General features: G+C 38.7%; 1 protein-coding gene across 2 annotated transcripts; it reads left to right on the forward strand.

The window, feature by feature from the left end:
* The first annotated feature begins 7,296 nt into the window (after nt 1-7,296).
* tcea2 (transcription elongation factor A2) lies at nt 7,297-17,965 on the forward strand. 2 transcript variants are annotated; one of them, XM_022763382.1, is made up of 10 exons: nt 7,297-7,471; nt 11,899-11,961; nt 12,699-12,804; nt 13,343-13,436; nt 13,552-13,694; nt 14,169-14,225; nt 14,632-14,786; nt 15,178-15,324; nt 15,465-15,536; nt 17,900-17,965. In XM_022763382.1, the coding sequence occupies exons 1-10, from the start codon at nt 7,403-7,405 to the stop codon at nt 17,906-17,908; spliced, it is 915 nt and encodes a 304-aa protein (XP_022619103.1). In that variant the 5' UTR covers nt 7,297-7,402; the 3' UTR covers nt 17,909-17,965. The 2 variants fall into 2 exon arrangements, with proteins under 2 accessions (XP_022619103.1, XP_022619104.1); XM_022763383.1 differs by lacking the exon at nt 7,297-7,471 and adding an exon at nt 7,556-7,567.
* Nucleotides 17,966-18,907: the final 942 nt, after the last annotated feature.

Here is an 18,907-nt window from a genome sequence, read left to right on the forward strand (position 1 = left end):
CACTGCTTCAGTGTTTGAACAGAAAATGTTTCAGTAATCTAAAACATGAAGGATAAACTCAGCTGTAGCTGATGTGCATCAATGTGTCTTCAAGAACAACTCCACTGTGGAAAAGGCAGCGACAGCAAACCCTACACTTTTAAATGACCAGAATGCAATGCAACATTCTTGGTGGTTGTTGCTGTGATATACTATAATATGTCCAATATTGGACCAGTGACACCCGCACTGTCAAATAATCTGCTCTCATTTTGTGTCTTTGAAATTTTACACCCACAATGCAACTGGAATCAGGTTAGAATTGTTGTTGTTATATTTAATTTTCAGATGATCGAAGTATCACAATAATAAGATTTCTAATGCGGAGTTAGAAATATTTGTAATCAACTGGAAAAACTTTATGTCACTTCTGTTTTACATTAATGTTCAACTTTTGGAGCCTTTAGAAAAATAGAAACTTAGAAATACACAAACTTAGATTGCATGATTAGAAACAGGTTGATCTATGTAAAGCTTGAGTTGATGGTGTTTGTCTTAAAGCATTAGTTTTAGGATGCTGCATAGTTCAGGGAGTTGTGACTATTGTTTGTGATTGAGGTCAGTTGCCTGTTGAATACGTGGGTTTGTGCAGACTGTTAGGGGTATAGAGCTTTAATGCTGTCTTGCATTTGGTTTTGAAATTTTAGGGCCATTGGGACAGTATTTATTGTTGTACTCATGTAAGAATTGGAGCTTTTCCTTTGTGGGCTGTTGAAATGTTTTTTCTTTGGGATGTGTTCATTAATTTTTTTTGCAGAGAGCAGTTAGAGCAGATTTTGCCGGCGGACATCAGTTCAAGGGTGTTGCTGTTTTCTTGCTGTCGTGGTTTCTAGTGTATAAGTGCCTCCTGTAGGTAGCTGCATGAAGACAAGGGTTGAGATTAGTTTCCTGAGTAGGTAGTTAGTAGGAAAGCTTTTTTTATTGCACCTTGGGAATCAATGCTTTCCCGTTAACTCTGCTATCACTGAATTCGGTGAGTCTCTTTCCAAGGAACTTTTGAATAGCTGTGATGGGTGATTTGGGTGTTGATGCTGGAGAAAAACAATTAAAGGATGAAATTAAAGGGGTGTTACGATTAAATGGAAAATACCATTATACCAAATAACAGTTTCTCCTACAGTAGGTTAACCTTTGAGCAGCAGAAAGAGCGGCTGTTGTTGCAAAAGAAGGAGACCACACATGGTTTTAAAACAATGTGTTTTAATCACAGTGCGAGTGGTGCGGAGTGTGTAACTTTATAGATGTTGCGTACAAATCACAAACAAAGAATGATGCCAAGTGAATAGAGTGAGAGGATCAAAAAATGTTTTAATGATTGATTAAGATTTTTTATACATTCACAAGTAAAATTAAGCATTTTGATTCTGGTTGATTCTATACCTTTTTCTGTCCTTGGTCTTTTGGATAAACTTGTGACATAAGGAACTGTTTGTTCTACCTGGAGTAGATCTATGTATCCAGGAAGTGTTTATTCTGTGTGTGTTAGATCAATGAAACCTACTATCAGCAGCTGAATTCAGGAAGTGCCCTCTCCTCTTGATCTATGGACTCATTCAAAGTCACCTCTGACGCCAGGAAGTGTTTCTCTATTTTAACTGGATCTTTGGAGTCTCAGCTATTAACCATCTGAAACAGGAAGTACCGACTCTCCTTGATCCTAAGTTGTTCATTTTGACCCTCAGCACCAGGAAGTGTCCTTTCTACTTACACTAGATCTATGGAGTCACAGCTAGTAACGACTTCAGACAGGAAGTGTCCTCTCGGTTGGATGGATGGAGCCATTCTTATTTCCTTCAGAAAGCAGGCCAAGTATTGTGTTGAGCTGGCTCCGTCTTCCTCTCTGATGGTAAATGAGTCTGCCGAAACTTCGTCAGAGCAGAGGCTGAATTCATTACCTCACATATGAGTAACACACTTAAGGCTATAATGAACTAAGATACGGTGTGAATAATGTTAGCTTCAGATGATTCTTGCTGTGGTTCACTAGCCGGATTTCTGTTGCAGTTTTGAGCAAAATAGAAGATTTTTAATAGAGATTTTTTTTTTTTATAAGAGAAAAGTTGACAAAACACTCCTGCAAATGTTCTGTGTTTCCATTGAGTGATGTTATATGAATAAAGCTGAGTTTTCTCCTCTCGCGGAATCATTCCAATTAAACATGGCGAAGGATTTCCAGCATCCGCTAATTGTAGGGGATGATTGCATCCACCGCAGTAGCTGTTGTAGTAATCGAAGGCGACGAGGGCATTTGACGTAAGGTATTTAACATAATGACGGAAAGGCTTATATCCGGCAGTGGCCGCGCATCAGGGCTTTTTGGTAGAAAATAGTTTGCAATGTTTTTGGATGTCATGTGACTACTCAAGTCATGTCATTTGACTTAACTGCGGAAAAAGTGTTTCCATTTCACTTTTGCGAAATATTGCTTTGTCGAAAAGGCTGACAAACCACCTCATGCAAGCATGTACATTTTTTTGCGACATTACTCGTTTTTTAGTTCTTAATTTCAAATTGCACAATAAGCAGGTTCGTGGAAACGCGGCTAGTGACTCTGTAGTCAAAATGATTTTATTGGAGGGAAACCTGAGAGCCGAATGCTCAACTATCCTGAGCAGCGAGTTTGACCCGGTTTGACTCCATTTGCTGCATGTCATTCCCGAACTCTCTCTCCCAGCATTTCCTGATCGGTGCCGCCATAATAATTGGAAAAAAGGGAGGATTTTTTCGGTACTCATCATAAAGAATGGCCCATTTCAGAATCTTACATTATATTATTGAATTATATGGAAGTGGAAGTTCACACTTCATAAGAGCTATAGCTCAAAGGTCAGTTCACACAGATGAAAATTAAATAGTTCACATTAATTTCTTCTGTTTTTTAATGAGATCCTGCGGGCTATTCTTTTAGAACCTCTTCCTCCTATCCATCCATCCCCAGCCCCCCATCGCTGCCACTTCACAAACTGTGAAGTACTGTATACTACTAGAGTCTCAGACAACTCGAAGAAGGTCGGTTTACAAATGTAATTCAGCTCAATATACTTTTTTTTTTTTTTATTATGTAGGAAGTGAAAAAATATTTAAGCTAAATAAAACTCCCATTGCAGCTACAGTAAACCCTCTCTGTACCTCTTCACTTTCTGCAGAATAAACTTGATGAATCAGCGTCAGTGGAAATCGAGGGTTTATAAAGTAAAAACGTCAAATCAACAAAAATGAGCAGCATTATTGTTTTAACTTTAACCTGATTCTTTACAGAGTTAGAATTCAAGAACTCATTGGTTCAAACTGATACAAGTTAAGAATAGAAAGAAAGGAGAGGAAAAAGAGAAAAGAAGAGAGAAGAGATGAGAAGTCTGAAGACGGGAGAGAGGAAAGGAAAAGCCAAAAAGACTAGACATGAGACAAAAGAAGAAAAAGTCAAAGGGATGATGAGAAGACAGAAGGTGAGAGGACAGGAAAGATGATGCGGGGATGAGAGAAATGGATGAAAAAGAAAGTGAGTGAGAATTGATGAGAGGAAGAATTAGGAGAGAGGAGAAATATTGTAGAGGGAGAAAAGAGAGGAAGAGGGGGTGAGAGGAGAGGTGAAAAAAAACAAATCAGGAAAGAAAACAGGATGAGGAAAAAGAAAAGAAAGGATGAGATAAGCAGCAATGAGGGAACAAGAGCGAAGAGGATGAGAGGAGAACTGATGAGGGGAAGAAGAAAAAAGAAGAGAGGATTATAAAGAGAGGGAGGGGAGAGAATAGATTAGATGAGACCAAGGTGGAAGAGGAAGAAATGAAAGAAGAGATGAAGGATATGGAAAGGAAAAGAAAAGAAGGAAGGAAGGGGAGAGATGAGAATAAAGAAAGAGAGATAGAGAAAGAGATGAGGACCAGGGAGGGGTGATGGTAAAATGGAAGATGGGAAGGATCAGAGATGAGGAGAAAGAATGAAAATCAAAAAAAATATGATAAAAGAAAAAGAAAAGATGACAAAGGGAGGAGAAAGAGAGAGAGAGACCAAATAAGAAATCTGATGAGCAGAGGATCAAGGGAAGAAGCAGGCAGTGAGGAGGGGGGTGGGAGATGAGAAGGGGGGAGGGAAGGGAAAAAGAAAAGCAGAGGGGGATGATGAAAAGAAGAAAAGAGAAGGAAGAAGCTGCTTTTGTTTCCTTTCAGTCATCTCTTGGATGAGTTTCTCTCCTCTGCATCTTTTTCTCCCTTGCTGCATACCTCCGAGCTCTCCAGGTTCTCTGTAGTAAACACACACACACACACACACACACACACACACACACACACACACACACACACACACACACACTCACACTCACACACTCAGACTGGCAGCTATCTCATCCAGCAGCTGTTGATGTCACTGCCAGCTCTGCTCTGCAGATCCTCAGCTGGAGGAGATTCTTGGCTGCCGACATCAAGCTGCAAGACTTCACGAGACAAAAAAAAAAAAAAAGTTTCTCCAACAATTATTTACTCGTCTCAAATGGAGGGAGGACAGTCTGATTTAAATTTAGAAGGAGACAGAACCACTACAGTCGACTCTCAGTGAGTTGTTGCTGGCAGGCAGTGCGGGGGGAAGGTTGTTTAAAAATGTAATCTGTTGTAAATTACATGAAACATATGGGACATTTCCAATTATTTTTTGCTCTTTCTTGACATAAATCACTAGCCCCTGTCAGCCGGCGTGCATCGATGCTGCTATTAGAGGAATGGTTCTTTACCTGTTTTGGCTGTGACTCCTTAAAATGAAGTAACACCTTGTCACAGCTCGTGTCTTTAAAGAGTTCTCAGATTCAACAGTACACTCCTACAACACTGCTTAACAGTCATGAACAGGATTAGAATCAATGAAGCAGAACCAGAGATATGACTTTTTTTTTTTTTTTTTTTCATTCCACCTACACCTTCGTCTGCACCTACATTTACCCACAATGCAACTCGACTGCTGACAGTTCAGTTAGAGATTTGGAGAGATTTTTCCTTCTTAGATTGTTTCATTTGAAGTTTGAGGCTCCAAAATATCCAGTATTTCATAAGAAAAAAGTAAAGGTTGAAAAAAGTCAGAAAAAGTTCAAATCATTTTGTGTAGCGAAAATCTTTTACTGACTTATTCCATAAATCATCTTGTGACACCTCACATTTGTGTCAGGACCCTTATTGGGGTCCTGAACCTCAATTTGAATTTAGCATCATTCTGTTTGCTGGCCTGACTGTTCTGTGTTACTGTGCAAGATGTTTCAAATATATATTGGTATTTGTTTGTGTTCTTATATAACATTTACAGTTTGAAGTTTTTAAACTCTTGAATGTAGAATAGAACTGTCACACAGCATGTCCGATACATATGACACTGTCAGAAAATATGGGGAGTATGAAGAGGGTCATGGAACAGAAAAGATATGTAGGTTATTTATTCTTAATATACCAAATGAGAACCATTGGAATCTACCAACAGATTAACAAAATACAGAATCATTTTTTTCATGTTGAATGAAACAAGGAAATGAGGCTGGATAAGCAGAATCATCTTTTAATTTCTTCTTTAAATCTAGTTTTACTGGCACCACATATTCTGAGTTCATTTGAGTTTTTGAATTGTATAATCAAAATTATTTTTTTTATTATTTCTTGTATTTTCTATCACAAGAATTTTGTGAATTTGATTTTATATTTTATGTTACTTGTAAAAAATTGAATCTAATCTTATTGATCAAACGTCATATTTGGTTTTATAATTTATTTTCAACTATATATGAAAAGTGTTCTGTAAAGAAACTTTGTTTTTGTCTTCCGGCTGCTCCTGTGAGCGGTCACCACCATGGATCACCACCGGCACATTGGGTCTGGCACAGGTTATTTTTATCAGATATCCTTCGTGACTCAGCCTAGGTTCAGGGGAGCCAGCGATCAAACCACTAAAGCCGTGACTGGTAACTAACCTGCCACTTACCACTTGAGCCATTGCTGCTCTTAGTAAATAAAGATCACTGTTACTATTTTTTTAAATGCTACAGTTGAAGACCAAAAAATAATATATAAAGAATTCAGTTGTCCATTGCAAATATTCAATGATAAAGCCAAACCTTAAGTCATAATGGTCCCATTACTGGGTTACATGATGCTTTACAGTTTCATACTTGCACTGGACCAAAGTGGGCAGTGCCTTGTTTTCTCTGTGTAGAATGAAGCTGTTTCCAAATTAATGGTGTATTTTACAGTTTCCTGTACACTGTTCATTAATATTCCTAGTGTTCACCAAGTATAAAATAACTTTACGACACTGACATCTAGTGGAAGAACGCAGTAAATACATGGAAAGGATCTATCAGCGTCAATCATAATCGCATCTTCTTCTGGAGGAATTGAAACGGACTTCACAGTTATTCAACAAATGTTTCCATTCAGTCAGTTATTTCTGAGCAGCCTGCTTGTTTTCATTTTCCAATCAGCTTCTGTGCATTTCACCATTATCACAAATAAATCGTTGCTTAAATTGCTCTCTGAAATAATACAGATGTGGCTCTACGTCACCACGTTGTTTTTTTTCACCCATAGAAATACAATTTAGTCCTGAAGAGGGATTTATATTTTGGTTGTAAGGTATAGACTGATGTGGATAAATTAATGAAATTCAAGCTCAGAAATGTGTCATTCAAACTATAAAAAACAGTCAAAATGAAATGATGTTTCTTCAGGATGTGTGGGCTCATGCAAACCATGTGTGCGGTTAAAGATCTGTGTTCAAATCAGGAGTGAAAAGGCTGTACACACAAGGGGAGAAGAGATTTCTGGAGAATTGTTTTCTTTTCTGATTGTGAAATATAAATCGGATGATAGTGTTTTTTTGATGGAAACACTGAAACAGAAAACTGTGTCACAAGTTTAGATTTTCACCACAAGCAGCTCATCCGATCTGACTCACTTGCAAGTGTTTTTATTTTGTAGATGGGCAGTTACCAGCAGTCAAATCCTTATCTCCATCACTCCATCAAATACAAGCTGAAACACATCTCAAAGAAGTGAGTACAGCACACTTTTAATTTGATAGGCTATGCATTTGATGGCAGACTACAAAATGTTAGAAAAGTGGTGAAATATTTCTGAGTCTCTTCAGGTTTTTCCAGGATGTTCCAGGCTGAATTTGGAAAGATCCTAAAAGAAAACTACAACTCCCAGCGTCCCACGGTGTCACACAACAACAAACGAGAGGGAGGCAGCAGCTGGGAGAGAAGGAGGCAGACTGACTGTGCAAAGAGAGGCAAAGAGAGAGAGACAGACTGGGAGAGTTTTGCTTCCACACCGGTGGAGGTTTTCTCCGCTGCAGAGGAGCAGAGCTGACGGACAGGATTCCGCTCAAAATGGCTAAAAACCAGGAAGTGGAGCGCATCGCCAAAAAGCTGGATAAAATGGTGCACAAGAAGAATACGGTGAGTGGAACAACAGTTGCTGCATGTGCAGAAAAATGCGATCAGGTGATGGGCTCTACCTTTAACTGCTGAGAGAGGGAAAATTCTGGAAACACGGTGAGTGTGTTTTAGCTGCTCCTGTGCAGGAGGATTTAGACTCTATCTATAATCTGTATCTGGACCAATCTGTACTGAAAATCTCACACTGCTGCTGCTGCTGCTGCTGCTGCTGTTTTTTTTTTTTTTCCTTTTCTTGTGATGATTGGAAATAATTGGTCGTAAATCACAGCTGCCAATTCAAACATCCACACCTGGAGTCAATTATCCTGTCAATTCACCTCAGTTTGCTCCAAAAGTCATCCAAATTTTATAGAGGTGAAAAGTAAACAGACGTTAAAAGATGACTAAGGGAATTTTTTTAAATCATTTTAATTTTGGAAGTGTTGTTTGCACTTTATTTTGAAATCTGATGAGATGAGAAACCTTGGGACAGTTGGACACAAGCTGAGAGGTTTGTTGGCTTTAATCTATATGGAATGAAATCATCATAAACAAGATCATTACAGTGACACTTGAAAACTGGGTGCTAATTTGATAACTTCAAATCCATTATGAAAGTTACATTTCCAGAAATGGCACAAAAACTAAATAATTTCTGCCTCCAGTTGAAGTAAAAATACATTTAACAGGGTGTTGATTTAGTTTCAATATATTTATTTGTTTTCTTGTTTACTGACTGAGTCATAAATGGGGTCTTGACTGACTGTCAACACATCACATCAGCAGAACAGTGTGGACACTAGATGGCTTCAACCTCTGAACTCTGTAGAGGCAGAAAAACCAAAACTTAAATGAAAAAAAAGTGAATGAACTTGTATGAACCTATAATTTTTTCCCCAATGACTTTTTAATGTCCCTTTTTTATTTCAAGCAGCATTTGGCCATTTTTGAGCTCAAGGGGAAGAAAGACATCCCAAACAACATAAAATCCAACAAAGATAATGATATTATAAATTGATAATATTGATAGGGATGGGCAGTAATGAAATACATTTACTTGAATACTGTACTTAAAAAGTATCTGTACTTGAGTATTACTTTGTTGGAAACTTATGACTTTTACTCCACTACACTTGAAAGAAAAATGTTGTACTGTACTGTAACAGTCCACTGCATTTCATAAAGTACTTGTTACTTTGAAGCAGCTTTTAGTCAGTTGAATGAGTTTTCTTTAATTTTCAAAAATGCGATTAGGCCATACGCTGTGTTCGTAGCAGTTTGTCTTATATTCTACAAGCTTTTTATTCTACAGGTTCTACAGTCAGTCAGTTCATTCACTAGGTTGTTTCAGAGTCATTTGGTTCTGTAAATGCACTGTTGAAAAAATGAAAAATGTTGGTGAAATGATATTAAAAATTTACTGTATTCTTAAATATTTTTAAAATCAACTACTCCATTACTTTAAGTCAAGTAAAAATATGACTGAGCAACTTTCACTTGTTTAGGAGTAATATTTGACCTGGAGTATCTATACTTTGACTCAGTTAATAGAGTTGTGTACTTTGTCCACCTCTGATTAATGATAATCTTGATATTATTATATATCAAGTGCTTATGGTTAAGGTAGAAAAGAATTGCCTGTTTACACATCCAGCTGACACAGAGCTTTATCATCCTATTGGAGTCGTATTTGTGTCCACCCGATGAATGTCGGCTAATTCTCAAAAATTCACTTTCCCCTTTGCTCTGGTTTGATCTCCACCAACCCCTGAGGAAAAAAAAAACAAAAATCTTGTTCCTCTAGCTTCAGCACATAACTGATAACTGTCTTTTTGCTGCTTGGTTAAACTATGATTTTGTGATTTTGGATGAATTGGCTGTTCTGTGTTCTAATGTGAAGAGCTGTATTTCCAACCGCTGGCCACAGGGTGGAGTGAGCCCCCCCGAATATGAAAAGAGTAGCAAGCAACAGCTAAATAACATAGGAAAGTCAAGCTAGCAACACCACGTATTTGCCGTTGCTATACTACTCAAGCACACATTGATAGTGTGTGTGTTGTGAGATATTTATCATTTGTGTTGTATCATGTTGTTAGTATATTGTACATGTTTGTAAGTTTGATATATAAACAGAGGTGAGTTAACTAGACCTCGTTAGCCAGCTCCACAGCATTGATTTGATTAGCTGCTACTAGCATAACATGCCTTAAATCTCTGACTGAATTCTTGGCTGTCACTTTGAATTGTGGGTAACATAGGAAGGAAGAAGACTGAGTGAAATAAAAAAGGCAATATCAACATGTTGTGGGAGTGTAATAATACAAGTTTTTCTATCAGCAATGAGCGGGATTTCTTTTCATTCATGTTTTTGCTTTAGAAATTTGTTGATTGAGGTTTGACTTTAGATGATGGTGTAAGATGCGATTTATTTTTGTAAAGATTTATTTTGTAGATTAACTCTTTTTTTTCAGGTTTATTGAGAGAATTGGAAGAATTTAAGTAATGGCAACTTCAGTACAGAGACAGTACATATAGATTGTATTTTGTTCCCTCATTTAGGACTGGAAACTACATAATCCACTTTGCCTGTAAAGTTAGTGATAAGTTAGTGTTAAGATTGGCGGGGTGATATGATGTAAGGCAGTGAGGTGATGTATGATGGCTATCGGTGTTTAGTTGTCCGACTTTGGAAGTGGACATTAAAGTGTTAAAGAGGCTGTCCCCGTGTCGTTGCTCTAGCCATGACCCCAATGTAGATTGATTACGTAAGAACTAAGTTTATAGTTAACGCTAAGAGTAACCATTGTTACACTAGTTTGCGGGTGGATGTAAACCGTATTAACCCTCTCCTTCACTGTTGTTGAACACACTGCCAGTGTAACAGACATGACTGAGTGTGAAATTGTTCTTTGCTTTACCAGATCTAAAGAAGGTAGTGATATGCAAACAGTTAATTAATCCAATGCATCATTCTGAGGCTAACCGTAGCAGCAGAAACCAGCCTTATGTATAATTCTCAGTGATTGCGGAATGATGATAATGGAAAGTTTTTTTTATCTATTTTTTTATTAATTTAGCTTGGGGGGAAGAAACATTGTTTGGGGACTCTTGGTCTCACATTAACAGCTTGCACAGAAATGAAGTGATGTTGTTTGTCTTAAATGTCACAGCGGGATTTGGGAAAAGATGCATGAATAATACAACACAGTTTGTCACTCATCTCCTCTTTCTTTAACAGCCACTTCTCCTTTGCTGCTTTTATTCCTGTTCCTCCTCACCTCTCTTTCGCCCTGCTCTCCCTCACCTCTCATTCATCTGACTCCCTCTCTAAAGCCAGATCTGGTTCCTGTTGTCTTTTTCCAACTCTATCCATCCTTAGGTCATGTTATCTCTACATGTCTCCTTGGATCTGTGTCGCTTATGTGGCAAAGTGGGAACACGTCCAGCTTTTTTTCACTGCTGGACCATCTCATTTGTCATATCATTTTGTAATTTCTTTCTTTCTCTTTCCCCTGTTTCCACTGAATTTCTTTAATGTAAACCTACTGCATCACCTTTTCTCCGGCCTAAATCGCATCACAACAGCTGCTGCAAAGACCCCATCCCATATCACTGACTTGTGCAGCTGTTGTGTTTCATTTACCAAAATAAAATTTCCTGGTATCATTAAGTGACAAATTAAAAACGGAGCAGGACAACAACAGTGAGGAGGAGCTCCACCCAGAGAACGCTGCTCTTGCTAAGAGTTGATCTTGTGGCTCCATCACTCTCTTGGTAACCTTTTACAATACATTGAATTTCAGGGCATCTGGGTGACAGCTGTTCAGCCGTGGGAGGGAATTTTGTTTTAATGGGAAGAAACCATGAATCTTCATGAGCAGTAAAAAATGGCATCTTGACCCTTTGACATTCTGAGTCTTACTGATGAAAAAAAATACTTATAAGTGCAGTAGATTTTATTACTTCTGACATTACTCCTTGTCATGTTAGCCTATATTTGTTTAAATTTTGGCAAATTGGTGCCATTAAAAGTATGCCGAGTTAGCAAACAGGACTTCCTGTTTGCAGTGTACCCAGGGATGTATTGACAAATATCACTGTATGATTTTGATACTGAGGAAATCTTAAAATTGTGCTAATTGAGGCAAATTCTGGAGTTATAAGGAGCATCTTCTTTTTATGATTTCTAAGTGGATTTATGGGTGTGGATTTGCAATAATTGCATCCCTAGAAAGTATAAGTCAACCTGAATGTACAGATGTATATGTTATGTATGTCATAACTCAGAGTTGACTGGGTAATTAAACAGACACAAATCTGGCGGAGACCCATGCATTATCATTCTGTTCATCCACCATGTGTTCATATACTGCAGTGGGGTGAGTGGGCTGCACATTTACTGGGTAAGAAATTAATATGAAGGCCGTTGTGTGTTGTTTTGTCTCTAGGACGGTGCTCTCGACATGTTGAGGGAACTGAAGAACATCAAGATGTCTCTGGAGACCCTGCAGGTAATTAACTCCACCCTTCTGCCAAGTGCACCTGAAAGCAGACACAACCTGATGTAGACCAGCTGTCACTGCTGCTACCTGTACTACTACTGTAACTAGTATACTACTAGCACTGCTGCTACTATGAATGTTAAAGCAAGGCATGGACATCCAGCAGTGGTTTAGGTTCTTACCTCGCTGTAGTTATGTAGAAGTGTACTCCAGGGTGTGTCCACACACTGTGACATCACTGCTGAATGTGGTCACAAAACGCAACAGAGCACACTTGTGAGCACATGCAGTGAAACGCTTCACATCTTGCCATCACAAACACTGTAACCACACAAACATCTGAATTGTCAGTGTTGGAATACAAACAAACCGGGTACTAGTTCAAATCCAGGTTAACATCCATTCACAGCATCAGCTTTGTTTCTGCTTCATCTTTTATATCCCATGTTTGTGTATCTTTGTGTGTACTTGTCAGCGAGAACAACATTTCTGTGCACAGGGCGTGCAGCTGCATGCACTGCAACAGAACTACTGTGGGAATGATTGAACTGTTACTGTTAAAGCTAAAGACAAAATCTTTTGACTCTGTATGCACATTTAAACAGAATAGATGTCAAACATTCATCTCCAGAGCTTCTATGGATTATATTAACAGAAAAACTTGTGTACATTTCTTTACATGGACACCTTGTATTTCCTCTTTCCCTCCCTCTGTTTCTGATCTCTCTCTTCTTCTCTGTCTGTAGTCCACCAGAGTCGGGATGTCAGTGAACGCGGTGAGGAAACAGAGCTCAGATGAAGAGGTTCAGACTCTGGCCAAAGCTCTCATCAAGTCCTGGAAGAAACTGCTGGGTGTGTGTGTGTGTGTGTGTGTGTGTGTGTGTGTGTGTGCGTGCGCATGTGTGTGTGTGCGCATGTGTGTGTGTGCGCATGTGTGTGCGTGTGTTATGTGCTCTTGTACCTCTATCATTGTGAGGACCCATTAGAGTTTTAGAGCCAGGGCCGTTTTGTTCTGTTGTTCTTATTATGTCAGTGACAAATACAGAAGTATAACTGTATGTGAATTAGGGGTTGAATTAATATTTTTTTTTTAATTATCAATTTAATGTGTTAATTATGATAAATTGATTATTTAACAAATTGTACTTAGTTTCTGCTCATCAATTTGTCTGTATAAGCCTAATGTGAAAAAATGATGTTAGAGAAATTGTGCTGTGATGTGGGCGACCTTTTATAAATCAATATTTAAATCATATCCTTAATTGCTCCGTGTGTGTGTGTGTGTGTGTGTGTGTGTGTGTGTGTCTGTGTCTGTGTGTGTCTGTGTGTGCGTGTGCGTGTGCGTGTGCGTGTGCGTGTGTGTGTGTGTGTTCTGTTTATCACCCCACAGATGGATCAGAGGGGAAGTCGGAGGAGAAGAAGGGGGAAGGCTCTCCTGTGAGGTCATCATCCACTTCCAAAGACTGTGACAGCAGCGAAAAAAGGTGTGTCGCACAGTGATGACACCTACTGCTCCAGGAGGAAGTCATCGTTGAAGATTCACAGAGTTGAGTCTCGCCCTGCTAAACCCTACTTAACCTCTCTCCTCCTTGTCAGCAGTAAGAAGTGTGGGGAGACCCCCACCACCCCAACCTCTCCCACCCTTCCCGCTCGGGTCACCTCCTTCCCCCCCGCCCCCGTCACCACCGACAGCGTACGGAACAAGTGTCGAGAGCTGCTGGTGGCCGCGCTGCAGACCGACGGTGAGGAGATGTGTGTCTGTACACGGTGTTTTCACAATGCAAAAATGTTGAGAAGACCTAAAAAACAAAAACGTGACGGCAGCTTAGACAGAGGTTTAATGTCAGTTTGATGTTTTGTCTGAACACAATGTTTGGATGTCTGTATTGAAGCTTCAGATGGCGGCAGCAGATGTGTTTTTGTTTACAAATGCATGTTATGTAAGTAATTTAAACACGTCAATAATCAATCAATAACTTCAGATTTAGGTTTTTTTGCGTTTTTTTTTTTTTTACCACAAAAGTCTTTTTCATCAGTGTCATTATTTTGCTTTGCAGTTTTGTAAAAATGTAAATTAATTAGTATCTAAAGCTGAAAACGTGCAGAAAGCTAAGTGTGTGTGTGTGTGTGTGTGTGGGTGTGTGTGTGTGTGTGTGTGTGTGTGTGTGTGTGTGTGTGTGTGTGTGTGTGTGTGTGTGTGTTTGTGTGTGTTCCAGATGACCACAAGACCATTGGAGTTGACTGCGAGCACCTTGCAGCACAAATTGAAGAACATATCCTTTCACACGATCAACACTTTGACTTTCATTAAACAGTATACACATGCACAAACAGAACAGAACTTGACACCTGAATGGAAGATCTTAATCTGAATGTGTTGACAGGGTGTGTTTTATTTTGATAGATAAACACTGGAGCTATATTAGCAGTGTGAGGGAACTTTTGGATCTTTAGTTAGGCCATCTTTCTATTTTATGTCCATCCAACAGACCATTACAGCCTCGTGGGGGCTGCTACTGTGCCTATACACATTTAATCCTCCTTGAGTCGGGCTTCAAGCTAAATATTGTGCAAGATTATGACACTAAAGAAAGATGCTAAATGAATTATTTGATACCCACTGGGTATTGGCTCATCAGTTGTGAGTGTATTGTGTCTTTGACTGCTCGCCGTGCTCACAGATCTTCCAGGAGTTTAAGTCTACAGACATGAAGTATAAAAGTCGTCTACGAAGCCGCATCTCAAACCTGAAGGACCAGAAGAATCCCGACCTGCGGCGCAACGTCCTGTGTGGAAACATCTCACCTCAACGCATCGCCAGCATGACGGCAGAGGTCAGTCACTCACACATGGTTTAGTGTTATGTTGAGAGTGACTTCATGGTTAGATTAGTTTAGAGTAAAAGACTAAACATTGTATTATGTCAATGAAGGTTCTAATTAGTAATGTGTGTGTGTGTGTGTGTATGTGTGTGTGTGTGTGTGTGTGTGTGTGTGTGGGTGTGGGCATGCGTGCGTGCGTGTGCGTGCGTGTGTGTAGATGAAGGCCACAGCTTTTTCTGGTTAACAGATCTAGGACCACCCAGTCCCTGATTGCAAATATCAGAGAATGTATCTAATCTCTGTAAATATTTGAATCTTGTGTACCTGAATGCAACTGGTTGTTTCAGACAAAGCATTCAAAGTGTTTGTGTTTGTGTGTGTGTGTGTGTGTGTGTGTGTGTAGGAGATGGCGAGTGCAGAGCTAAAGCAGATAAGAGAGGCTTTGACCAAAGAGTCCATCAGAGAACATCAGTTGTCGAAGGTCGGAGGAAGTGAGACAGACATGTTCATCTGCAACAAGTGTCACGGAAAGAGCTGCACGTACACACAGGTATCGATTCTCTCTCTCTCTCACACACACACACACACACACACACACACACACATACATGCACACACAAAATAACAACCGTTACTGGACACAGTTTAGACTAAAATCGCTCACTTTTTTTCTCTTGGCGTATGTTATAGGTGCAGACACGCAGCGCTGATGAGCCCATGACGACCTTTGTGTTGTGTAATAGCTGTGGCAACCGATGGAAGGTAAAGAAATACCATTATTAACAGTTACATATTTGATAAATGACTAATGCTGCAAACATGTCAGCGAGACAACTCGCACATGAAGTAAGTACACAGAGGATCCATATGATACACAGCAAACTGTGCATGTCTGAAATAAAGAATCCCACCCTCACCTTTTGGATAACAGGAATAAACAGACACCTAAAAAAAAAAAAAAAACAACAACTTCAAACTCAATATGTACATTAAAGATTACTGCTTATTCATCTGTGACCTGTTGGTTTTATGAAATTTGTGAAAACTTTCAACACAAAAGTTGAAAGGCACTGTGGGAAATATAGGACCAGCTGAAGTAAAACATGTGGTGTACGCAAGGGATGTTGAGGAAAGCTGCCTCACCGAATAAGTAAACAGCAGCTCTTTTGTTTCTCTTTTCTTCCACCAGTTATGGAGGGAAAATTGTCAGTAACAAACGTTCACCACAAGATGGCAGCAGAGACTGCGCTTCAGTTTCCTCCTCTTCCTCACAGCCCTGCCTCTACTCACCTTCAGTCAGAACTTCTGCTTCCTCTTCATGCCTTTCTCACTCTTTCTATATATATTTTTATGTCTATTTCTTTCCTTCTTTGTCTCCATCTTCTTCCTTTCGTCTTTGTCTTTCTCTTATACGTCTCAACTCTCGTCCTTCCACTCCCTCTTCTCTTGTTTACATCTTACACCTCATTCGTTGTCCTTTTCACCCTCCTCCCTACATCTTATCCTTTTCCTCTCTGTGTTTACTCCTCCTTCCTTCTCCACGCAGTTTTTCTGGTTCCTCCCTCCCTTATTTAGCTCCTGGCTCTAGGTCAAGGTGAAGCAACTAATTTGCGAAGCTGATGGTGTGTGGGTAATCTGTTTTGTTAGTTCAACACTCTTAGACACTTGAGAGAATGAAAAATTGTGGTGGGCTTCAGCATTGTGAACCGAAATAAATAATTCTAATAAAGCTACATAAATTTTTATGACCTTTTTAACCTTAGGAGCTCTCATCTTTTCAAACAAGGCTGTTTTTTTTGTTTTTTCTCATGATCTCATGAGTGATAATGTTTATTTATTTATTTATTTTTTTGGTTTACATTTTGGAGATGCAAAGGTTTAACACAACAACAAACAAAACACACGAAAGGGCCCGTTTTATTCAGCTTTAAAGCAATTAATGAGCAAATTTATGGTAAAACGTTTAAAGATTCAAGTTACCAGAGCTAAGGTGCTTAATCTATTGTAAATTTAATGCTGCACTGATTTTTCTTTTTATTTATTTTATTTCTTTATTTTGGTGAGTTGAGGGCAGTGGAACAACCTGAAAACAGAACACTAACATACAGGATATCCACCTTATTATGATGTTTTTGTGAATGTGTTCACCTGATGAATGTATGTTCAATTTTTTTAGCTCTGTTTTGGTCTCCACCAAGTCCAGAGAGAAACATCTGGCTCTTTATCTGCTATATGTTCCACTTTCTTCACCACTCAAGTCTCAAGTGTTTCTGTCTGGTTTTTGGAGCTGAGCATGGAGCGTAGAGTGGGTTTATCAGAGTTTGTTAGATGTAAACAGCTCTCTGAGGATGGGGCTGATGAGGGCGCTGTGACTGAACCAAACATTGTATGTGCCATGAAACCAAAACAATGAGCTAAAAGAGGCTAAAAAGCTCAGTAGACCGGCAGAGTTGGTGAATTCATCACTACAAGCAACATCTTTCACATTCCAAATTTACTTGATCCATTGTTAATATATGAAATTATTGATTAGTGCAATTTTAATCTTGGCAAATGCTCTAAGTTTGGCAAATATTATATAAGTATTTTAAGTAAAATGTGTAAAACAAAGATGGTTCATCCCACCTCAGCTCCACTCAGGCTCAGCAGCTTTGACATTCTACCTCTAGTAGCTGAAAACTGGAGGCAAGAAATACAAGTTAAAGGTACCATGTGGAGTTTTTTTTTTTTTTTTTTTTAACTACTAACATGCCTATGGAGCAACGTTTTTAACAATTGGACCACCATTTGTTTGTTTCATGTGTATGCCCATTTATATCATGCATTTACATATTGGTCAGTGCAAGAAAATTGGCACAGTGGTTCACAACCTGCTGCTGGTTTCCTGCTAATCCGCTAATTGACGGTAAAGATTCAACACGTTTGGATATACACCTGAAGGATGCAAATGATACAAAGAGTTTGGTGAGTAAAACTGAATTTAAACATAACCGTCTGTCTAAGAGAAAACTCCACAGGGCACCTTTAACTCTAGGGTTTTAGCATTTTTAAGTTGTTGAGAAGTGAAAGTTTTTACTGATCCAACTTTCAAGAGTTTAATCACAGTCTTTCTTTCTGTCTTTCAGTTCTGTTGAAGAGGATGTGTGTATATTATTCCATCATGAAGCAAACTAAAGTGAATTGAATTTGGATTTAAAAAATGAGTTTAGTTTCTTTTTTATTTTCGTATAATTTCTTTATATATATATATATATGTATGTATATATAAAACTAAAAGCTGTAATATATTTGGAGAAAAATATGCCAGTTCATGTTGTCTATTGGTTTCATTTGTTTTGTATGGAACACTTAGAGTTTATTTCTTATGATAGATGAAGCTTTAAGCCAAATTTAAATCACATTTATGCCTTGTGGAAACAGTGGATGTGCCTTTCTTTGCCATGTTTGCTGCCACATATTTTGCCCTTTACATTTCTATTAAAGTTGCTCTTGGATGAAGAACCAATCGTCAAATCACTGTATTCTTTTTTTTCTTTTTGGCTCGTTTGTTTTTTTTATAGTTGGCAGAAAACCATTTAATCAGGATTTTAGGACTGATTTAGTAGATATTGGGCTTATTTCAGATGTCGGTGTCTATCATTTATCGACAAATACGTAACAAGAAATGCCAAAGATATGTTGGAGTTAGTTGATGTGTTCTTGACATATGGGATGGATGGTAAGATGGTAAAGATAACCATGTTTACAATGAAGCATTCATGTCATAAAGATGCTTGTATGATCACAGAGTTGGTCGTGTGACAGTATAACACTGTATATGTTAAACTTGGGTTTAATTACACTGAATGGTGGATGTTGGCTCATGTGATGTATTTTTGTTGATGTGATACATCCATGTGTGTTTAAGTTTGAGGTTAAATACACAGAACATGTAAACACAATCACTGTTGATGATATTCATCATTGGGATGACACCAGAAATGCCTGTGTCACCTGAACCAGATTTACAACTGAAAGAATAAATAAAATAAATCACAATTGACCTAAGGAAAAAAAAAACACAAGAGTGGCTAACTCAGTTTTCCAAATGATGCTGGTGGTGCAAGCGTGTTGACAGAGGTGATGAAAAGTGG

This window comes from Seriola dumerili, unplaced genomic scaffold (genome assembly GCF_002260705.1).
Source record: "Seriola dumerili isolate Sdu_G_001 unplaced genomic scaffold, Sdu_1.0 BDQW01000468.1, whole genome shotgun sequence".
In the NCBI taxonomy this organism is placed as follows: domain Eukaryota; kingdom Metazoa; phylum Chordata; class Actinopteri; order Carangiformes; family Carangidae; genus Seriola; species Seriola dumerili.

What these genes read in the sequence shown, in the direction of transcription:
- tcea2 (XM_022763382.1), top strand. Translation starts at nt 7,403, where the DNA reads ATGGCTAAAAACCAGGAAGTGGAGCGCATCGCCAAAAAGCTGGATAAA. An exon ending in GGCCGCGCTGCAGACCGACG is followed by an intron (nt 13,695 to 14,168) that starts GTGAGGAGATGT and finishes TGTGTGTTCCAG; the next exon opens with ATGACCACAAGACCATTGGA. An exon ending in AGAGCTGCACGTACACACAG is followed by an intron (nt 15,325 to 15,464) that starts GTATCGATTCTC and finishes CGTATGTTATAG; the next exon opens with GTGCAGACACGCAGCGCTGA.